At 43.7% G+C, this 18,641-nt stretch overlaps 1 protein-coding gene across 6 annotated transcripts; it reads left to right on the plus strand.

Moving 5' to 3' along the window:
• The first annotated feature begins 7,830 nt into the window (after positions 1 to 7,830).
• Positions 7,831 to 18,414, plus strand: zbtb18 (zinc finger and BTB domain containing 18). Of its 6 annotated transcripts, none has more exons than XM_028007985.1 (2): positions 7,831 to 8,365; positions 13,234 to 18,414. In XM_028007985.1, exon 2 carries the CDS (start codon positions 13,251 to 13,253, stop codon positions 14,940 to 14,942), a length of 1,692 nt encoding a protein of 563 aa, XP_027863786.1. In that variant the 5' UTR covers positions 7,831 to 8,365; positions 13,234 to 13,250; the 3' UTR covers positions 14,943 to 18,414. The 6 variants fall into 6 exon arrangements, with proteins under 6 accessions (XP_027863786.1, XP_027863789.1, XP_027863785.1 ...); XM_028007988.1 differs by lacking the exon at positions 7,831 to 8,365 and adding an exon at positions 8,402 to 8,801; XM_028007984.1 differs by lacking the exon at positions 7,831 to 8,365 and adding an exon at positions 10,370 to 10,752.
• The last annotated feature ends 227 nt before the right edge of the window (positions 18,415 to 18,641 follow it).

Here is an 18,641-nt window from a genome sequence, read left to right on the forward strand (position 1 = left end):
ATCCTGATAAAACTGAGACTTGCTGTTTGATCATCTCTAAAATAATCCTCCACCATCTGGAGGAGATAAGCAAGTTAAATACACAGTTGTTCCTCCTAATGTCTTGTCCCCCTGAGACACGAACACACACGCACGCACACACACCCCAACCCGTGCCCCTGCGCACACACACACACACACACACGCACTCATGCACACGCATGCAGGAACGCACGTGTAAACGCCAGCATTGGCTCACACAAACTCTCCTCAGATGGACAGATGCTGCACCTCTAGAGGCACAGAGACCCAACAGCTGTTCCCAAGCCAGTCAGATGGGCGACCATTGATAGTTCATGAATATTTTACACTCAGCCAAAATGGCTGCTTTCCAGGCCGCCTACGAGAGCAGCCGCACCGGACCAGATGATCATCGTTAAAACTGTATGGACGGACTTTATTCCACAGTTTATCAATCCAAGCCGCTTTAATATTCCTTGGAAGTTCTGACACCCACAGAAAGTTTCGACCGGATCTGTGGTCGGAGTGCGAGTTGAATGTAAAATGGGTGTGTATTTTCTACGTTTCAACTTATCGTGGAGCACAGTAGTGGCCCCATCATTCTGAGGGGATGCGTTTTTCTTCAGGTTAAGATGGTCTCATTCCTATTTGGGCTGCTTTTTGCATGAGTTCAGCCCAGTACTCGACTGTCTTCACATGAATGTATTTTTATTTGCTTATTGTGTCAGTAAGGTGAAAACAACCTCCAACAACTCAAAACAACTCATTTTTTTTAACCTGACGGACAATTTATGAAGCAAATAAAGAGTTTAGCTATTTACATAAGATTATTTAACATCTGGATCTGAAGAGACTAACTCCACACTAGAGTGTAACAACACATTTTTAGCTGAATATAGTCATATTCAGTAAATTATGATATACATCCCAATGAGTCTTGTTTGTCAGATTTAAAGAATCATTAAAAAAAAAAAAAACAACCTTCAAGCCAGTTTTAAACATACTTTTCATTAAGCCCAAATTTTTGTTTTTAAAAATAGTTTTTTTTTTATTGGTCTGATGTGATATCCTAAATTTGAATGCTGTGTTTTCATGAGCTATTGGTACAAAATCAATATAATTAAGAGAAATAAAGATGCTAAACATCAGTCTTTGCCTGTGTTACTCTATATAATACGTTTCACTTGGTGGTGGAGTTATTGAAATAGATCAACTTTTCAATAATATTCTAGTCTGCATTCATGAAGTTTTGAATATGAAAAATTGATAGACAAAAAATTGTATTTTAGCCAACTACTAGCTGAAAATTCATACACAGTGGTCTGGCATTTGGAGCAGTATCTTATTAAACAATTGCTGAATCACTTCCTGCAAAGATCATCAGGCTTCGCAGAAGACTGTTAACTTCTACTCATTAAAATAATATGTTTCTTTGTTTTAAAGCACTTTGAATGATCCTATGAATAAATGGTGCTGTAAAAAATAAACTTGTCTTCCCTTTTGCGGATGCAAAGAAGCATCTAACATTTGCAGGACACTAACCGTTGAGGATCAGAAATAAGGGCCAATGCAGAATAACGTGTTGAAATGCCTGTGATGAGAGTCAGCACATCTAAGTTTGAAGCAACGGTTCTCAACCAAATAAAGCTCGATTTGTCCCTCTGGGTCGGGGGTCGGGCTTTGGGTCAGTCAGAGTTAAAGTGTGTTGTTCAACAGTTGGGGTAGGATGGAGCAGGAGACAAAGGAGGCTGCGGTACTACAGCCACGGATCCTGTCAGTTTGGGAGGAGAAACTGCTGAGCCCAAAGGTGAGGTTCTCCCAAGTGGGTGAGAAACAGATTATAATCAAAACAACAAGATCCCAGATACAAGCAGCTGTAGTGAGCTCTCTCTGGAGCGTGGCAGAGTGACGAGCTCTGTTGTCTCTGGATGGGGGTTTAAAAGTAGAGCTTCTGCTTTTTAGCATCGGAAGGAGTCAGAGGAGAGGGTTTAGACATCTGGCCATTATGCCTCCTACAGAGAGCAGAATTTGGGCAAAAATAACAAAAAACATTTTTTTCTCTCTTTTCACAGATCTAGAGGCAGACTTCTAGTGTTAACTTGTATTCTCTCTGTGCTTGTTTCTATTCTCTACTCCTATCCCCTTCTTTCCCTTTAAACCTTGTCCCACCTTTTTCCTTTTCTCATTTTTGCCGCCGTGTACATTGCATTTGAAATAAACCCAGAGCAATTTCTAGTAAAGTTTTATGTAAGTATATCAAGTGGAGCATCATGACGAACGCTATAATGCTCCACTTGTGAAACTAAGTCTCTTGAGCCTCATCTTGACACATTTGACAGCATTTCTGACTGCAACTCTGCCGGACAGTTCACTTAGAACCCCCCCCCCCCAAAAACACCAAAAGTCGCTCGGGAGAGGGATGTTTTTGGTTTCCCAGACCTCTTATCTCTGTGACTTGATGTTGGTTAAGCAGAAAACAATTGATGACTTTCCACTTGTTTACTTTTCTCCTTTTTAGCCACACAGCACAATATGCTGCCATGGTCAGGTGCAAGAACAGGACAAAAAAATGTGATGGGGTAACATCAGCCAGAGTCCAAAGAAGGTCTTTCAAATATCTGCCAGACGTCTTGAGAGCGCTTGATTTTATTCAAGAATATCAGAGTAAATGGTCGTCAATAACATTTTTAACTCAACATTAAATGACTGCAAGAACACATAAATTCTTGGAAGCAGAAGTTAGATGTAGTTCAAACCTTTTTCCCCCCCCCCCATCATAATCCACATAAAATCCATCATCGGATCCCACTTCTTTTGTTCAACAGAACAGAAACAAACAGAAGTTGCAGGTCTCCTTGATGCTGTGCTTGCTTAGGACCTAAATATACAAAAACACATTGATGATATTTTCACACCGTCCGCGTGCGACTGATAGGAGAGAGGTGAGAACATACCGTGTGTGTTTGATTGGCAGCTTGGCTCTGGGACCTGGAATGGCTCCAGAACCTCTGCAAGGGAGAAAATGTCTCAATATGTACAGTACTGCCTGTTTTACTCAAAGCCAAGGTTTTTATTACATCCTCTACCTCTCTGGTTCTGCCTCTGCCTAGGAGGATAGATTAATCTCAGATGCCCCGGGGCTGAGATTCAAACATCTGTTTGCCCCTCTCCCCATCTCTTCGTTTTTGACTCTGTCTGCCAGCCAGTGCGTCCCAGAGTGAAGCCCCTCTTGCGCAGCCCCATTATGGATATGATGAGGGAAGCCGTGGGACTTCAGGTTTCAGAGACTCTTAAACAGGCAGGAAGCAAACTGTCTCCGACCAAGGTAGAGTCTTTATAAAACAACAGGAAAATGCAGGCAGATGATCCGCTATGAAGGGTTTGAGAGGAGAAATTGGTAATAAAAATAAAATAATGATGTTTACTCTGTTATCACTCTGAGCCTGAGCTTCTTTTCTTAATGTTTTCTTGTTTTTTTTGGGGCGCCCTGCTGTGTTGAAACTGAGCTGAACGAGTCGCCAGCACAAAATTCTACAATTTAAGGTTTCTCCTCAGGCTCATCGTCATTCTGAGTAACAATTTTTCACTGGTAAGTCAAATGGATTATTATTATTTCTTTGTTCGTAAGATTGTATTTAAATTGTTCACTTTAAACTTCCTCTGCACGTGTTCAGATACTGCATTAACATAGAGTCATGCAAATGTACTCATACTGCATGAACCGTTTTACATTTTGACAAAATACAGCCTCAAACTTCCATGTCATTTACCAGGATCTCAATCGATCCTTAAAACTCCTTCCCTTAAATGTTAGCTGGATCTCTTGGTAGTTTCCCTTCTTTCTCCCACCTGAGCTGTGGATCTCTGTGGCTCCTCCAGTTACATGTCGGTTTCAGTGGACAGGTGTGTTGAGATGTATACATTATTTTATACCCCAACCTTTCTTTAAACTACTTCGTAGGGTAATCTCTGATCTGTCTGCTGCCTTGCTTGGTTTTTATGATGTTGTCACTCATGTTCTCTCACAAACTCGAAAGGATTTCCAGAACAGCTGCATTTATACTGAAATTAAATCAAAAACAGGCGGACGTGATTTACCTATTAGGTTACTTCAGCCATAATTGGTTGCAATGGATTTTTTAGGGGGATCGCAATAGGGTTGACCGTTTTCAGGTTTTTAAATAAAACAATGCATAGGCCATGTATGCATTGTCAGTGGACTGTGACTGTCACGATGTATTTCTGATTTGCTGAATAAGTGTTTTCCGACAGCTGCTGCATGTACAGTAGAAGACCTTTGGATATAAAATCAGTCGACAGAAAAGATGTGATGAAAGCTGGTAAAGGGGGGTCTGCAGTGGGAACGATTCAGGTCTAGTCAGCTTTTTAGGTAAATTGCTTTTCCTTTGCTTCAGGGGAGAAATAATAGCCACACGGAGGACGATGTGTGGCAAGATTAAAGAGGAAATGTAACAACAACAACAACAAAAATCCACCTTAAAGTAAAAACAAATCTGATGTGTAGCTGTAGGTTAGATTTAAGTCCTGTAAGTAACACTGCTGGAACCAAAATGTAAAGGCACAAAGTCCACTTTGATTTGCTCTGAATGGAGACAAATGTGTGGATAATATGGGATCTACAGCGACCTCCAGAGGTGGAAAGTAGTACTTCTGCTGGGAACAGTGCTGTATTTACTTTAAAACAACACACAGGAATAAATTAGCTTATAGTTTCCCTCAGCCATCTTCATCTGTACACCTTATTTCTGAAATAAGCAAGTGTCAGCGCTGCTTCTATCACTATGGCAGTATCTGAAGAAGGTCTGGCTGTTCTCCTCTAAACTCTTCAGACTGTTTCTAGATAAACACACTTCATTGTTTTCTGTTGGTTTAAAGTAGAAGACCTTGACACAAACTTCCTGCAGATGATTCTTAGCTCTGCTTTCCACCTGGGTGTTTTAAATGCTCTTTTTGTTTTTTAAACCACTCCAGTATTACTTTTCAGCTGCAACCCCCCCCCCAACAAAACACAAAAACAAAACATTTTTATAGAGTTACTTTCAAAATGTCTCTCTCACTGCTTTCCTGGTCACATGAGCAGACATGAACACACGCACGCCTCTGTTCTGGCATCTGCCGTGGCGAAACAATGAGTGGACAGGGAGGGAGGGGAGAAACACAGGAAAGGTGTCAGATGTTTGGGAAAACTGCATGGGAATTTCTTCAGAGGGAGACACAGTCCAGATTTCAGGCTATGTGGGAAAGAGCTACTCCAAACAAGAGTCGAAAACCTTCTAAAATAGTAGCACTGCTTTATATTTATCATCCAAATTAGCCAAGAGTTTTGAAAACTTTGCCCCTAAAATCCAATTTTCTCCTATAGGCTCATTGTCGATGTGCTTGTTGGCCCTAATTGAACTTTCATGCATGAACAAGGGGCTCATTGTAACATGCTAGTAACACGGACCCCCAAATTGATAGACACATAACAGGGCCGTCATTCATTTGCATTTTAACTAGTCCTTCAGCGATGACACCAGATCGTGTGAATTCATTATCATACAGGGCTGCAGTTCATCCAGCCATCTATTAGTAACGCCAATTAGTTTACTGGGACAGGTTTGAGGAATGCAAATAGGGCTGCAGACACACACACACACACACACGCACACACACACATGCAGACACAGACAGGTCCAAACCTTTTCTCTGTCTTTTACATCAGGCCTCTGTAACAAGTAGAAATGTGATAAAAGGGTTTTTGTCCCAGTGACCCACATCTGAGACCAATTTTAAGCCAACGTGTAAAGCGCAGCATTCTTAAATGCACAAGTTCATTGACATATCTGTGATTTGTGATGGTGGAGACCAAATTTGATGCTCGCATAATGACTATAATGTGGGAAAAATATATCGCATAGCAGGTATAAATATACTGGCACATTTTAGGCGCACCTGTCAGTGAGCGTGAACACAAGTGTTAATGTGGAGAACAATTTGATTATTGTAAACAGCCTCTTACAGGTTAAACAAGCCTTGCCACACAAAGCCTCGGTGTTACAAGGCAAAGCGAGTCATAGGTCTGCCATTAAAGTGCCAGTCATGCGTCTCCAGGGAGAACTAAAACCTCTCAGCTAGCACAGAAAAGCTGTGACATTTACATCCGTTTCTTCATGCAAAGCTACTCCTCGTTCTTTTATTCAGGTACTGGAAATATTGAATATGTTTTGGCGCTTATTTATGTTCCAAAAATGCTTTGAAGACGCAAAAGTTACTTTTAGTGATAGGTAAGTGGAACTCCGGACGGTCTTCTTTAACTGAGATCATCCTGTGGTCTTTAAAACATGTTTATTTGGAAACCAGCTTGAGGAATACTTTTATCCCCCATGAGATTTTAGAGGCAAATTACAAGTTTGACAAGTCTGCAGAGAACATTAAAGCTCATATGTTTTTGTAAATGTTTAAATATATAAAGTCGATGAAAGTTAAAAGCTCTCATCAGACTTGTGTTTAAGATTTTCTGTGTAGGAGTAAGAATTTAAGTTTTTGGTCAGTTTTAGCAACTGTGCTAAAGCTAAAGTTACACTTGCTAGCACATTGAGATTATTAACACTGAGGCAGAAATGAACAACACTTACTAGCTGTGCGAGATTTGTTACCATTTTACTTGTATTTTGTGCCCTAACCCCAAACTAATAAAACATTACTGAAATACTAGTAAACCTTTTAAACCTCTTAGAACAAAGTAGAATAACATTTTCTCTGATAACTGCAGCTGAAACGGCAATGACTATTTTAGGGTTAAGAAGCTAGGCTTGCTAGCAATTTCATTATCAGCACATTTGCCAAACTATTTAAAGGTGAAAGAAAACAAACATAATTGCTCTCACACAGAAACTTTGTTAACCACAGGCTTAATAACATTGCACAGCTAGGATTTATTTTAAATTTGTTGATACATGAATTTATAAAACAGAGAAAACAAAATCAAACAATGTTAACACAGTTGATGGACAATTATATGCTATTATAAAATAATATTATAAAAAAATAATGATCATAATTTTTTTCTGACCTTTTTAGCATTTTTGATTGGTTTTTGAACTTTGTTGGCATGCTTGTTTCTTCTTTGATAGACTTTTCACCAGACAAATGGAAATAACAGTTGAGTGAACAGATATTTGTTTAACTCTCTTTAATATACTTAGCTATGATATTGTTTGTTGTTAATATTTAACCATAACTAAACATTATATTTACAAACTGAGCTGCTTGATTCATTTTTAACAAATTAAATGGCTAACATTCTCTGCTATACATCACATATAACGAATAGGAAAGCTGAACCTTATTCAGTGAAGTTATAATCAAAATGTCTATATAGACGTCATCACCAAAGTATCTGATTTTGCGAGAATTCAACCTTTACTGAACATTACATTTGAAAAGTGATATAATAATAAAATGTTTCTACAGCTTATAATTACACTTCCAAAATGTATCTTACCGGTTGCTTTATTAAAGACTTGCCTCTCTTTCCTCTCCATGCCTGAAAAGGACTAAGATTTGCTTATGAACGCAGTGTGCTACCATACTACTCATTTATTACATCTGTTTACTCATTATGAGGACTAAACAGGCACTTCTGGTGGAGGCACAGCTGTTGTGCCACTGATTAAGACCTGAGTGTATATTCCTGTTATTCCAACAATCAAACATTAAGCAGTATCCAGCTCCATTGAAACCAGCTGTGTGTTTTTCAGTCAAGGTGGTGCACCTGCTCTCCTCAGCTCCGCCTCCTCCCCATCACCCCCCCCCCCCCCTTCCTCCTTGACTACAGTACCCAGAGCGCATCGCGCCTCTCTCCACTCGCTCTGCGCTGCGCCAGTAAGTCCGCCCCGCTGACTCGCAGAACCAGTTGGTTTGGCCCAGCGTCTTCTTTTCCTGCCTCCTCACTGTGTGTGTACTGCCGCCGCCGCCGCTGCTGTTGTTGCCTGGTGTCAACCTACGCCAACGAGAGAAAAAGAAGAGATATCCCTCCCTCTCTCACTCCTCCACTGTGAGACGGCCTTGACTTTTTTTCCTCCACCTCCACCTCCTCCTCCTCCTCGCCGGCACCGCTGGCTTCCGTGCCGTGCCAGTCAACTCGCCTCCTTCCCCCGGCTCGAGTTCAGCAGCAACAAGCTCGGAAACATCTGGCCGCCGCAGAGTGCTACACTCCCCCTGTTCCTGCACGGCGCCTGCTCGCCCTGGCAGCCTGCTATGGAAATTAGTCCAAAGTCAACCTAGTTTGGACTCCGAAGGGAAGGAAAAGAAGAAGAAGAAGAAGACGGGGGGGAATTGACGGAGGAGGACCTTGTTGTCTGTAAGTGTTGCCTCCGATACGGGAGTCCTATTAAAGGAGGGTTACGGAGGAGGGGAAAAGTAGCTAAACCTTCCTTAGCATGACCGTGTTGTCTCTTCGCTCTAACGGTCGCTATGTTGGCCGTCCCTCCGCGGTGTTTCACCAGCTGTTGTCATAGCACCGGGGCCTTCGGAACAACCGTAAATAGCTCAGGACTACCGGAGCCCCGGTCCGCCTTTACTTTTGTTAGCCGTGGCCGGGGCTACAGCTAGCTGCGTGGGTCAGCGTGTCTCCGGGTTTGTTTGTTGTGTCTTCTGGTGAGAAATTAATAACAGCCCGCTCCCGTTCGGCGGCTGCAGCACCACCGCGACTTTTAAGCTAATTTCCCCCCAGAAAACAAGGTTTAAATTGCGCTTAAGGAAGGCTGCGGTACCCGAAGCCAACTTAAACAATCAAGGTAATTTATTAGAGTTATTTACTTCTTTATTACGTACAGAAACACATGTAATAAATATCTCTACCTAAAAAGGCATTTCTAAAGTTAATCTAAAGTTTGTTTAAAACGTGTAGCTTTTTTGTTTTTACTTTTCTGATCAGCGCAAAACTTTAATTATTTAAAGGTGAATATTAAAAAGCTCTATATGACAAATATAAATACTACATTTGTAATTAATCATTTATTTGTAGCTACAATCGCTTTATTCTTATAATCCTTATACAACTAGTCGTGTATTCATGCTCTTATAAATTAAATAGGAGGTAAACTTATCTGAAGCTTTACATTTACAAAGATGTTACAGGTCAAGGTGTAACAGCTTCAAAACCTTTCAGGCTCAAAATACATAAAATAATCTCCTTCATAATGCTCCTCTGGTGGAAAATAAAATTAATTTCATGTCAAGGAAAGTGACCAAAGTTCCCTACCATAGATTAACCAAAACTGCCCCTCCTGCACACTGACAAACAGATGACTGAAAAATGATTCCCGCATGTTTCTCACAGAAAACATAAAAGGATAACTTAAATTTCAATTTGGGAATCTAAGGTTTCTCCAGCTGTTATTGTTACTGTAAAGAGCTGCTCAAAATTAAAACTGTACATCATTTATTTCTTTATTTTTCTCGTGAAGACATTAAGATCTTTACCGAATAAAGTGGACAATCTCCTGCAAAATTGTGCACTTTCACTCAAAGCTGAAACGAAAGCGAAATAACAAGCCCGTAATAAGTTGCTCCCCGTCTGCAATTTCTTTTCTTTTTGAGCTCCTTATTTACGACTTGTTCTCATTGTTTTCCCCTCACTTCATCCTTGTCCGAAACAGAGGAGGCGGAGTGGGGTTGCGAGTGGGAGTTTGGGGGGAGAGAGAGGGACACAGTTTGGTGAATGAATAAAATGACGGAGTGAATGAATACAAGACGAGGCGCAGCGGCGCTGAACCGTAAAAAAGTGGGAAACAATATCAGCTGCGTGCATTTGTCAGTTGCGAATGTGCTGTGCTGGCCTTTGTTTATGCTTACTGGAAGGAGCTGCATTTAAAAACATCCAAAACCGTTCAGCAAAGGAAAAAAAAAGTTTTTAACCTCAATTCTTTTGGTGTTTTTTGGGCAAACTTTCCCTTTTCTCTCTGGAAGGTAGCTCTCCTCTAGTTTAATGATGACACAAATCAGCATCCCACTGCATTTAGTGGCTTTTTCTTCCCAGAGAGAGAGAGCAAAAGGGAAGGGTGGTGGGGGTAGGAGGAGGTGGGATGAGGGGTGCGGAGAGGGGGGGACAAAGTTGTGGAGTGTTGGTAGAATGAAAGAGGAGTCTGGTGGCAGGAGTGTAGAGGAGGCAGCATATGGCTGTAGAAAGAGCACAGCTGGAGGTAGCATCTCCATCTGAGGATGATGTCAGAGCAGCTGACAGGCTGCCATCCACCCCACCTCCTCCTCCGTCCCTCCGCCCCCCCCCCTCCCCCCACCTCCCTCCCCGATCCTTTATTGTGAGTCTCAGCGGCAGCCTGGGAGAGTTAGCGCTACGTTTGTGTGTGTGCGCGGCGATCAGCGCTGGTTAGAAGAAGAAGGAGGAGGAGGAAGCGGAGGAGGAGGAGGAATAGGAGGGAGGTGGTATCTCGTTCCCCCTCCAACATCTCCTCCACTTTGCATCTGTCCCTTGCAGTTTGAACAGCGTGCTGTTGTTTTTTTTTTGTTTATTTGTTTTTTTTCCCTTCGTTTTTTTTTTTCTCTCTCCTTTCCTCTGCCTGCCTCCCCTCATCTTCTGCTCTGCTCTTCTACCCACTCATTGATTCAGAGTGAGAAGGATACACAGGCAGTCAGAGAGAGAGAGAGAGAGAGAGAGAGAGAGAGAAAGCGAACCCGGCTATCCTGCCACACTGGAGTTAATCAAGTTGATGCGTACTGCTGCTGCAGGTATCGTTTCTGTGTGTTTTCTCTGTGTGTGTGTGTGATGCCTAGATATAGTCCGGGATAGAGGAGCAGTTATTTTATTCCGGAGGTTCTCCCTGCGTGTCAAGCTTGTTTGAGTGCTGTGTGAGGATGGTAGTGGGTACGTTAGCGGTAAATAGTAGTTGCTGCTGCCACCGGTGTTGTCTTTTTAGTTTGAGTCTAAAGCTCCTGCTCTCTGACGTTATGTTTTGGACACTTTCCATGTATTTATTTAACATAATCCAAGCAGAAAGCACGAGGTAAAGTAATCTTTAAATCTTGTGCAACTTTTACAGATGTAACATAAGTTTAAACAAAAAAGAAAGAAGAAAAATCCACTACTTATTTAATCGAAACACAGAAGTACATTTTCAACCAAAATAAGTGCTTGTTTAATCCGAATAATCAGATTCTGTAATTTTTTTGTCCTTTTCCAGTTGATTTTGTCGCGTTTCAATATTACTTGAAAGCATGCGCGGTCCCGGTCTTGCCCGCTGCTCTCCCCTTCCTGTCGGCTGGAGTAGAGGAAGACTAATTTAGAAGTTGCAGATTTGAGCTGCCTGAATTGGCTAGACAGCTGTAATCGCACTCCCTCCTAGTCTTAATCTCTTTATCTGGCTAGCAGCTGCCATATGGCCCCCGTCAGCTGGATCAGATGTGGGTAAGCCTCCCTCCCCGGCCGTCCCAGCCGCTCCCTCCCTTGCCCTCCTTGTGTTTGCGTGTGTGTGTGTGTGTCTCCTCTCACAGACCCCTGCCATGACGGAGTCGGCTGGCCAGGGTTAGGGGCAGGGTGGCTGCCGCCGGCTCCCTCCCCAGCTCCCTGCCGCTACCACCACCGCCGTCGCCGCCGTCTTTATTTTTAGCCATCTTTAAGGATTAGGATTGATGCTGTGACGAGCAGGGCACTTACAGTGATTGTATTGTAAATCTTCTCTTCTTGGTGGTGGGTGGGAGGGTTGAGGAAGAGGGCAGTTACTTCTGCGGGGCGGATGTGCAGAGAGTTTTTTCTTTTTTTTTTCCTCGTAAGATTCAGATGGGAAGGAGTGTGTAAGTGACGAATAGTGTGTGTGTGTGTGTGTGTCTGAGGAGGTGGCAGAGAGGGGGGTTTGGCTGGACAGAGGGGTGGGGTTGGGGAGGAGAAGGAGGAGGTGGGAAGTGGTACACCCTTGTCCCCCCGTAAGTCGCCTCATTAAAAGCAGACTGAGCGAGCCGGAGGGCGAGCGCGCACACACACACGTACGCAGCCCGTAGACGCACACACTCACATTCCTGCTTCAGCTTCATTCAAATGAGGCGACTGAACCTCTCGGGTTAATACAGCGCAAGAGCGGGACCCATGTATTTTCTCAGGCAAGACAAATCAACTTGGTTAACAGGTGGGACTTTTTTTTATGTTTTACTCATTTCATTTTGTTCCTCTTCTATCCTCAAACTTTCAGCTCCTGAAACCCTCATTTTAATGAGGTAAATTGAATTCAATTCACTTTTTTTTCTCCCTCTGGTTCAGACAATATTAACATTCTCCATCCTTTCCGCCTCGCCTTATCTCAGATCTTAAGCCGGCGCTCACAGGTTAAACGAAGGACAAGCTTTTTTCATTTCTGGACCTTCTTCTGTTTTTTCCATTCAGCCAGTTTTTCTTCCTGACTTAGTCTGTGGAGGTGGTTTGTAGGTAGGTAGGTAGGCTGGTGCTCAGCGTGTGTGTGTGTGTTTGTACGTGCGGACAGAGCGCGCAGTTGAAAGCTGGTTACCTAAAAGGGCTGCGCCAGGCCAGGCCAAAGTGGGTTAATAAAAATAACCAGCGTAGGAGCAGCGACAATCCAGGAGTGCAAGCAGAGGAGTTGGAGAAGGAAGACTGAGTGGAGGAATCTGTCTCTGGAGGTTTATCTGAGATTAAGTCATGGTTAGAAAAAAAAAACATGGACAAGTTGATATTCAGCCTTTTTATCTACATTTTTCTTAATGTTTTTCATATTTGAATGAGTTAAATATTTGCAGAAAGAATCTGAGCAATAATTAAAAAATGTGTTGCATTTTAGATAAAAAATATTCCCAATGTGGGAAATGTCTTTTTTAAAGAATTTTTATCTTTGTTGTTTTCAAAATTTAAAAATGTGCTTATTTTTTCCTCCCGGTGATGTTCTCTGCTCGTGATGTTTCTTTTTCCCTCTCTCTGGTACCACCATCTTGTTCTCCATTTACCTTCTTCGACTTCTAAAATATAATTGTAGCTGTAGAACTGCAGGGATTAAAAACAATAATATTTACTCTTGAATTTAAAAAGTCTCGATTTCAAGTTTAGCTCAAATTTCCACAAATCTCCAAGTGCTCTGGAATTGTTGATTTCATTTTCGGAGCGCGTTCAGCTCATCGCACCGTTCGGCTTCTTGTTAGCGACCATTTAAAAGCCATCCAAAGGCGAACGCACACACTCACTGTGTGTGTCCTCTGTATTCCCGGCTGCAGGTTATGAGGACGGCAGGATGGAGTTCCCAGACCACAGCAGACATCTACTCCAGTGTCTGAGCGAGCAGCGGCACCAGGGCTTCCTGTGCGACTCCATGGTGCTGGTGGGCGATGCCCAGTTCCGCGCCCACCGCGCCGTGCTGGCCTCCTGCAGCATGTACTTCCACCTGTTCTACAAGGACCAGCTGGACAAGCGAGACGTGGTGCATCTCAACAGCGACATCGTGACGGCGCCGGCCTTCTCCCTGCTGCTGGAGTTCATGTACGAGGGCAAGCTGCAGTTCCAGGACCTTCCCGTGGAGGACGTGCTGGCGGCGGCCAGCTACTTGCACATGTACGACATCGTGAAGGTGTGCAAGAAGCGCTTGAAGCAGAAGGCCACGGCGGAGGCGGATAGCACGCGCAGGGAGGACGACGGCGGCTCCAGCTGCTCTGACAAGGCCGACAGTTTGTCCGACGGGTCGACGGGGCAGCCCGCTACGGCCGACGTGCTGCACAGCGATGAAGAGGAGGAGGGGAAGGCTGAGGGAAGCCAGCTGTGGCTGCGGTTGCCGTCAGCAGACAGACCGGGGACGCCGGGCGGGGCAGCGGCCAGTCCGGGGCACGGAGAGGCGGCGAGCCAACCAGGTGAAGGCCTGGGAGAAGGGGGCAAGGTGCTGTCGCCTGCCGGCAGCCCCAGCAGCTCCTCTGGGTCGCTCTCCCAGAGATCCCACCGCTCCATCAGCTCCCGCGCCAGCCACAGGTGCAGGAGGGTGTCGAACGACGCGGCCGACTGCGTCCTGGACCTGTCGGTGAAGCCCATTGCCGTTAGCAACCACCATCCGTCTTACTTCAGCGGTGCGGCTACACCGGACAGCCTGCAGAGCCCGCTGGCGGTGAGGGTGAAGGTGGAGAGGGGGGTGGCCTCTGACGAAGATGAGGAACTGGGAGGGGGCGACTACAACATGGAGCACAGCGGCCTCGGTAAGACGCAGGTTCCCAGCGCCAACGGATGCCTGAGTCACCACGGTGTGGGCGGGCCCCTGTCGGCCCAGAGGCGGCTGGGTCTGGAGGCCCACCTGTCGGCGCTACGCGAGGCGTCTCTGGCGTCAGAGCTGGAGCGGGACGAGAAGCCCCCGGCCTCGGCCGCTGCCAACGAGGACATCCTGGGGGGGGAGAACGAGCACGCCCAGGCCGAAGCGGCCAGCATGGACAACTCGCTGCTGCCTTACGTCTCCAACATGCTGTCGGCCCAGCACACCCAGATCTTCATGTGCCCGCTGTGCAACAAGGTGTTCCCATCGCCGCACATCCTGCAGCTCCACCTCAGCTCCCACTTCAGGGAGCAGGAGGGCATCCGCTCCAAGCCTGCCGGGGACGTCAACGTGCCCACCTGCACCATCTGCAGCAAGACCTTCTCCTGCATGTACACGCTGAAGCGCCACGAGCGGACGCACTCGGGTGAGAAGCCCTACACCTGCACCACCTGCGGCAAGAGCTTCCAGTACTCTCACAACCTCAGCCGCCACGCGGTGGTGCACACGCGCGAGAAGCCGCACGCGTGCAAGTGGTGCGAGCGGCGCTTCACGCAGTCCGGGGACCTCTACCGTCACATCCGCAAGTTCCACTGCGAACTGGTGAACTCGCTGTCGGTCAAGAGCGAGCCGCTGGCGCTGCCCAACGTCAGGGATTGGGCGATCGAGGACAGCTCCCAGGAGTTATGGAAGTAGAGTCGGATTGTCGGGGTTGAGAGAGGCCTGGGGAGGCGAGAGGAAGGTGGCAGAGTTACGCTGTCGGGGGTTTAAGTGAGTCATGTTCTTATTCGTTGCGACATCTCATTCAACCGCACTTTAATAGCACATGAAAATGTTACTACTGACTTATTTTTACTGTCTGTTTGGGGGTTTATGTTTTTTTTTTTTTTTTGTTTGAAGTCCCGTAACGATTTGGCGTTAGTTCTCTTCTGCTGTTTTTTTTTTTGTGTGTGTGCGCGTGTGTGTGCGTCTGAGGACACGGCTCCCTCCCTAAGTGTCTTTTTTTTATTCTTTAATATTATTATTATTATTTTGTTGTTTTTTTGGAAGAAATTTCTGCGTGTGTCTATGTTTCACCCCAGATACGACACTCCCATCGCCGGCCTCACCGGTTCCACAGGCAACAGGAGTTCATGTCGAACACACTGAAACCACACACTAAAAAAAAACAAAAAAACACGGGTACTGTGAGGCCGCCGCGCATGCCGCCGTCTGCATAAGTATGCGTGCGCGCATTTGATTCTGCACTACTCCGGCAAAAGCAAGCAAACGACGACAACAATAAAAAAAACAAACAAACAAAAGAGAAATCGTGTGTGTGAGCGTGCGTGAGTGCGTTTTTGTGTGTGTTAAATTAGATTTTCCTCCTGGCATGAAGGTGTCGTTGGCGAGCGCTTCCCACTTCTCTCGTTAAGCTCTTTGGTGTTGTGTTGGTGTGTTCAGGGGAAAGCTGACTGACTGACTGACTGATGGCACTCATGCAATGCACAGCCTCCTTTTTTCACTTCCAATCAATCTGAAGTATTTTCTAAAAATGAGAAGACCTTTACAAATATTATTATTATTATAGATAGATTTGTTTTTCTTGAATCTAGCTGGCAGTCTTTAAAACATCTCTTGTTGTAAATGTATTTAATTTAAGGTTGTTGTATATTGTTCTGCTATAGTTTAAAGATTTTAATCCCTTTTTTTAACTTAATGCTTATTATTATTATTAATATTATTTTTTTGTTACTTTTTTTTTGTAATGGGACCTGCTGTTGTTGCATGATGTCCAAACCTGTATATTTTAAAAATGAAAATGTGAATCTGCTGTATAACTGTACACATTGTAATTGAACAAATATTTGACAACAGGCTCTTTTTTTTTTGTTGTTGTTTTCTTTCCCTCTTTTTCTTTGTGAATACTACTCCAGGGTGCGGTCTGTTTTTAAAAATGAAAAACTGAATATCACTCTCTCGATTTTGAGGGGGGAGGAAAAAAAATGCATGGAAATTTGATTTGGTCTTAAACTTTTAGGTTGTTTTTTGCATCGGAACGGGGGGAGGGCGGAAACATGTTCAAACGGTAAATTTGTTGATGAAAAGTTAGCGGAGAGGCGACCTGATGAAGCATTTTAAGCCTGTCTTTTAAGCACTGATTTGTCTGCTGTGTGTGTGTGCGTGTGTGTGTGACCTGGTCTGTACCAGTCGATCGAACCTACTGAAGCTCTACATCCACCTAGCACTTCTTCGTCCCCCTGCTCCTCCTCAGGCATCAAATGTCCCCACTGCTTTGCGTTTCCCTCCTCTTTTGTCTTCTTCTGCTTCCTGGTTAAGCCGTTTCTTATTTATCTCTACAGATCTGACCTCTTTTTTTTTTGGCGGGCGGTCTGATAACGCGGTTTGGCTGAGATGTGAAGGATACCTAGAGAGGTAGAAGAGGGTAAGCCCAAGCCCTCTTGCTTTAAAGTGTAAGGGTCAGATATCTGTGTCACACTGTTCCTCATCTGTTTGCAGCGGATGCCATAATTTATCTGAGACTGTCCTTTAGAGGAGATGGCAGAGAATTGGCCTAAATCAGGGGTCAGCAACGTTTATAACCCAAAGACTCATTTTCGTTCTTGCTGAAAAGATATGGATTTCTTCAAGTGCCACAAAGCCTACCTGAACCTTTCAAATTATGATAAATGTTACTGAAAATTTTAGTAATTTATGGTTAAAGAACCAAATTTTCACTTCAGAAGAAAGAAAAACACAAATCTTTTACCAGAAGATTATGAAGCTAGAAAGAAAAAAAAAAAACAGGTCAGTCTCACTCCATTTAAAAAAAAATAAATCTTGTATTATTACTGTAATTCTATTGTGGAAATCTATAGTTGATAATCCATGAAAGTTGGCCTCCTTTATGTAAAAATCACTGCTCAATATAAAAGCATTTGGACCAATGTTATTAGGAGCCGCAGGTTGCAGACCCCTGGCCTACATCAATACAAGCACCTTTTAAGCTAAAATGCGTGAAAACCTAATTTTGCTGAAAAGATGCCTTTATTCAAAACTGACGTTTCTAAGGACGTGGAAGTATCTGATACTGGAAAACATTTAGAAACGATTGCTGGAAATCATGTAAATGTATTGAATTCAGACAAATATTGTCTAACTATATTTTGATGAAATAATCGGACTTGTTTTTGGGGGGTTTTTTTGGTGGTTGTTGTGTTTGGGTTGGGGCTACATCAGTTTAACAATTGCTCTTTAAAAGATGGTCAAGCGTTTGTACAATCCAAAAAGCATTTGGCAGCGATGCAGGCGCACCGACGTTTCCTCCTCCTCCTCCTCTCAGATGCGTGCGTGCGTGTTTTCGTGCGTGTGTTGGAGCGTGCACGCCACCGTCATCTGGTGGCACCTGCAAGGCTTTGCCAACGCAACAGTGTGGGTGACATTGCAGCAGTTTGCACCACATCTTCTCATTTTTTTTTTTTTTTGGGTCTTGAAATGTTATCTCTTCACTGGCGGCGCCTCTGCATATGGGCTCCTTCCATCCTGCTGTTGTTTTCATCACTACTGCTGCTTTTTTTTTTATGTTTTTGTTCCTCTGGTTGTGCTTGACCGCCTTAAACTGCTGTAGTCCAAGCTATTTTTTTTTTTTTTTTAATTTAAATATATTTCTGTTGAAGTGTGAGGTGGAGACGAGGGACCGGCGACCGCCCTGACATGACGTCTCCATCTTTTGCTGTGCTTACTTGAAGGGGAGGGTGGGGGAGGTTTTTTTTTTTTTTTTTTGGTAAAAGGTTAAAAACAAAAAAGTATGAAACAAAAAGGAAGTTCATAGGAAGTCATAAAATGTTGGGGGTGGGCGGGGGGCATATAATGACTGAATCTGTTTTGACAAAGGACAATCACTGTCTGGAGAAAAACAAACAAACGAAAAAAAAAAAAAAAAGCAGATTTTTTGAGATATATTTGCTCCCTGTTGAGATTATGAAATTTCTTTGCTTTTCTTTCGAGGTTCTGTTTCCAATTTTAGTCATTTTTAGCTTTGACAATCATAGCTGGGTTTGTCTTCTTTTTCTCAAGGGGAGTAAATTCTAATTGTATTTAGTTTTGTAATTTTTTGGTGTGCTGTTGTTGACATTTTTAAAAAATTGTGTGCAAAACTGCAATAAATTATAAGAATCCCGAACCTCCGCCCTGGTGTGAAGTATTTTTGTGTCGTTTTTTATGATGAAAAATGTAGAAAAAACGCCAAAACACTGCGACTCCGTTTCTACGCGATCACTTCCTCATTGATGGGGTGGGCATTTATCGTATCGTTTCTCATTTTTAACTTCTTATCAAGAAAGATCACGATAAATTCGAATTAAGGATGTTTTTTTTTTTTTAAAAAAAAAGAAAAACTGTCCATATCGTTGGGAT

This window comes from Xiphophorus couchianus, chromosome 22, assembly GCF_001444195.1.
Source record: "Xiphophorus couchianus chromosome 22, X_couchianus-1.0, whole genome shotgun sequence".
Lineage (NCBI taxonomy): Eukaryota > Metazoa > Chordata > Actinopteri > Cyprinodontiformes > Poeciliidae > Xiphophorus > Xiphophorus couchianus.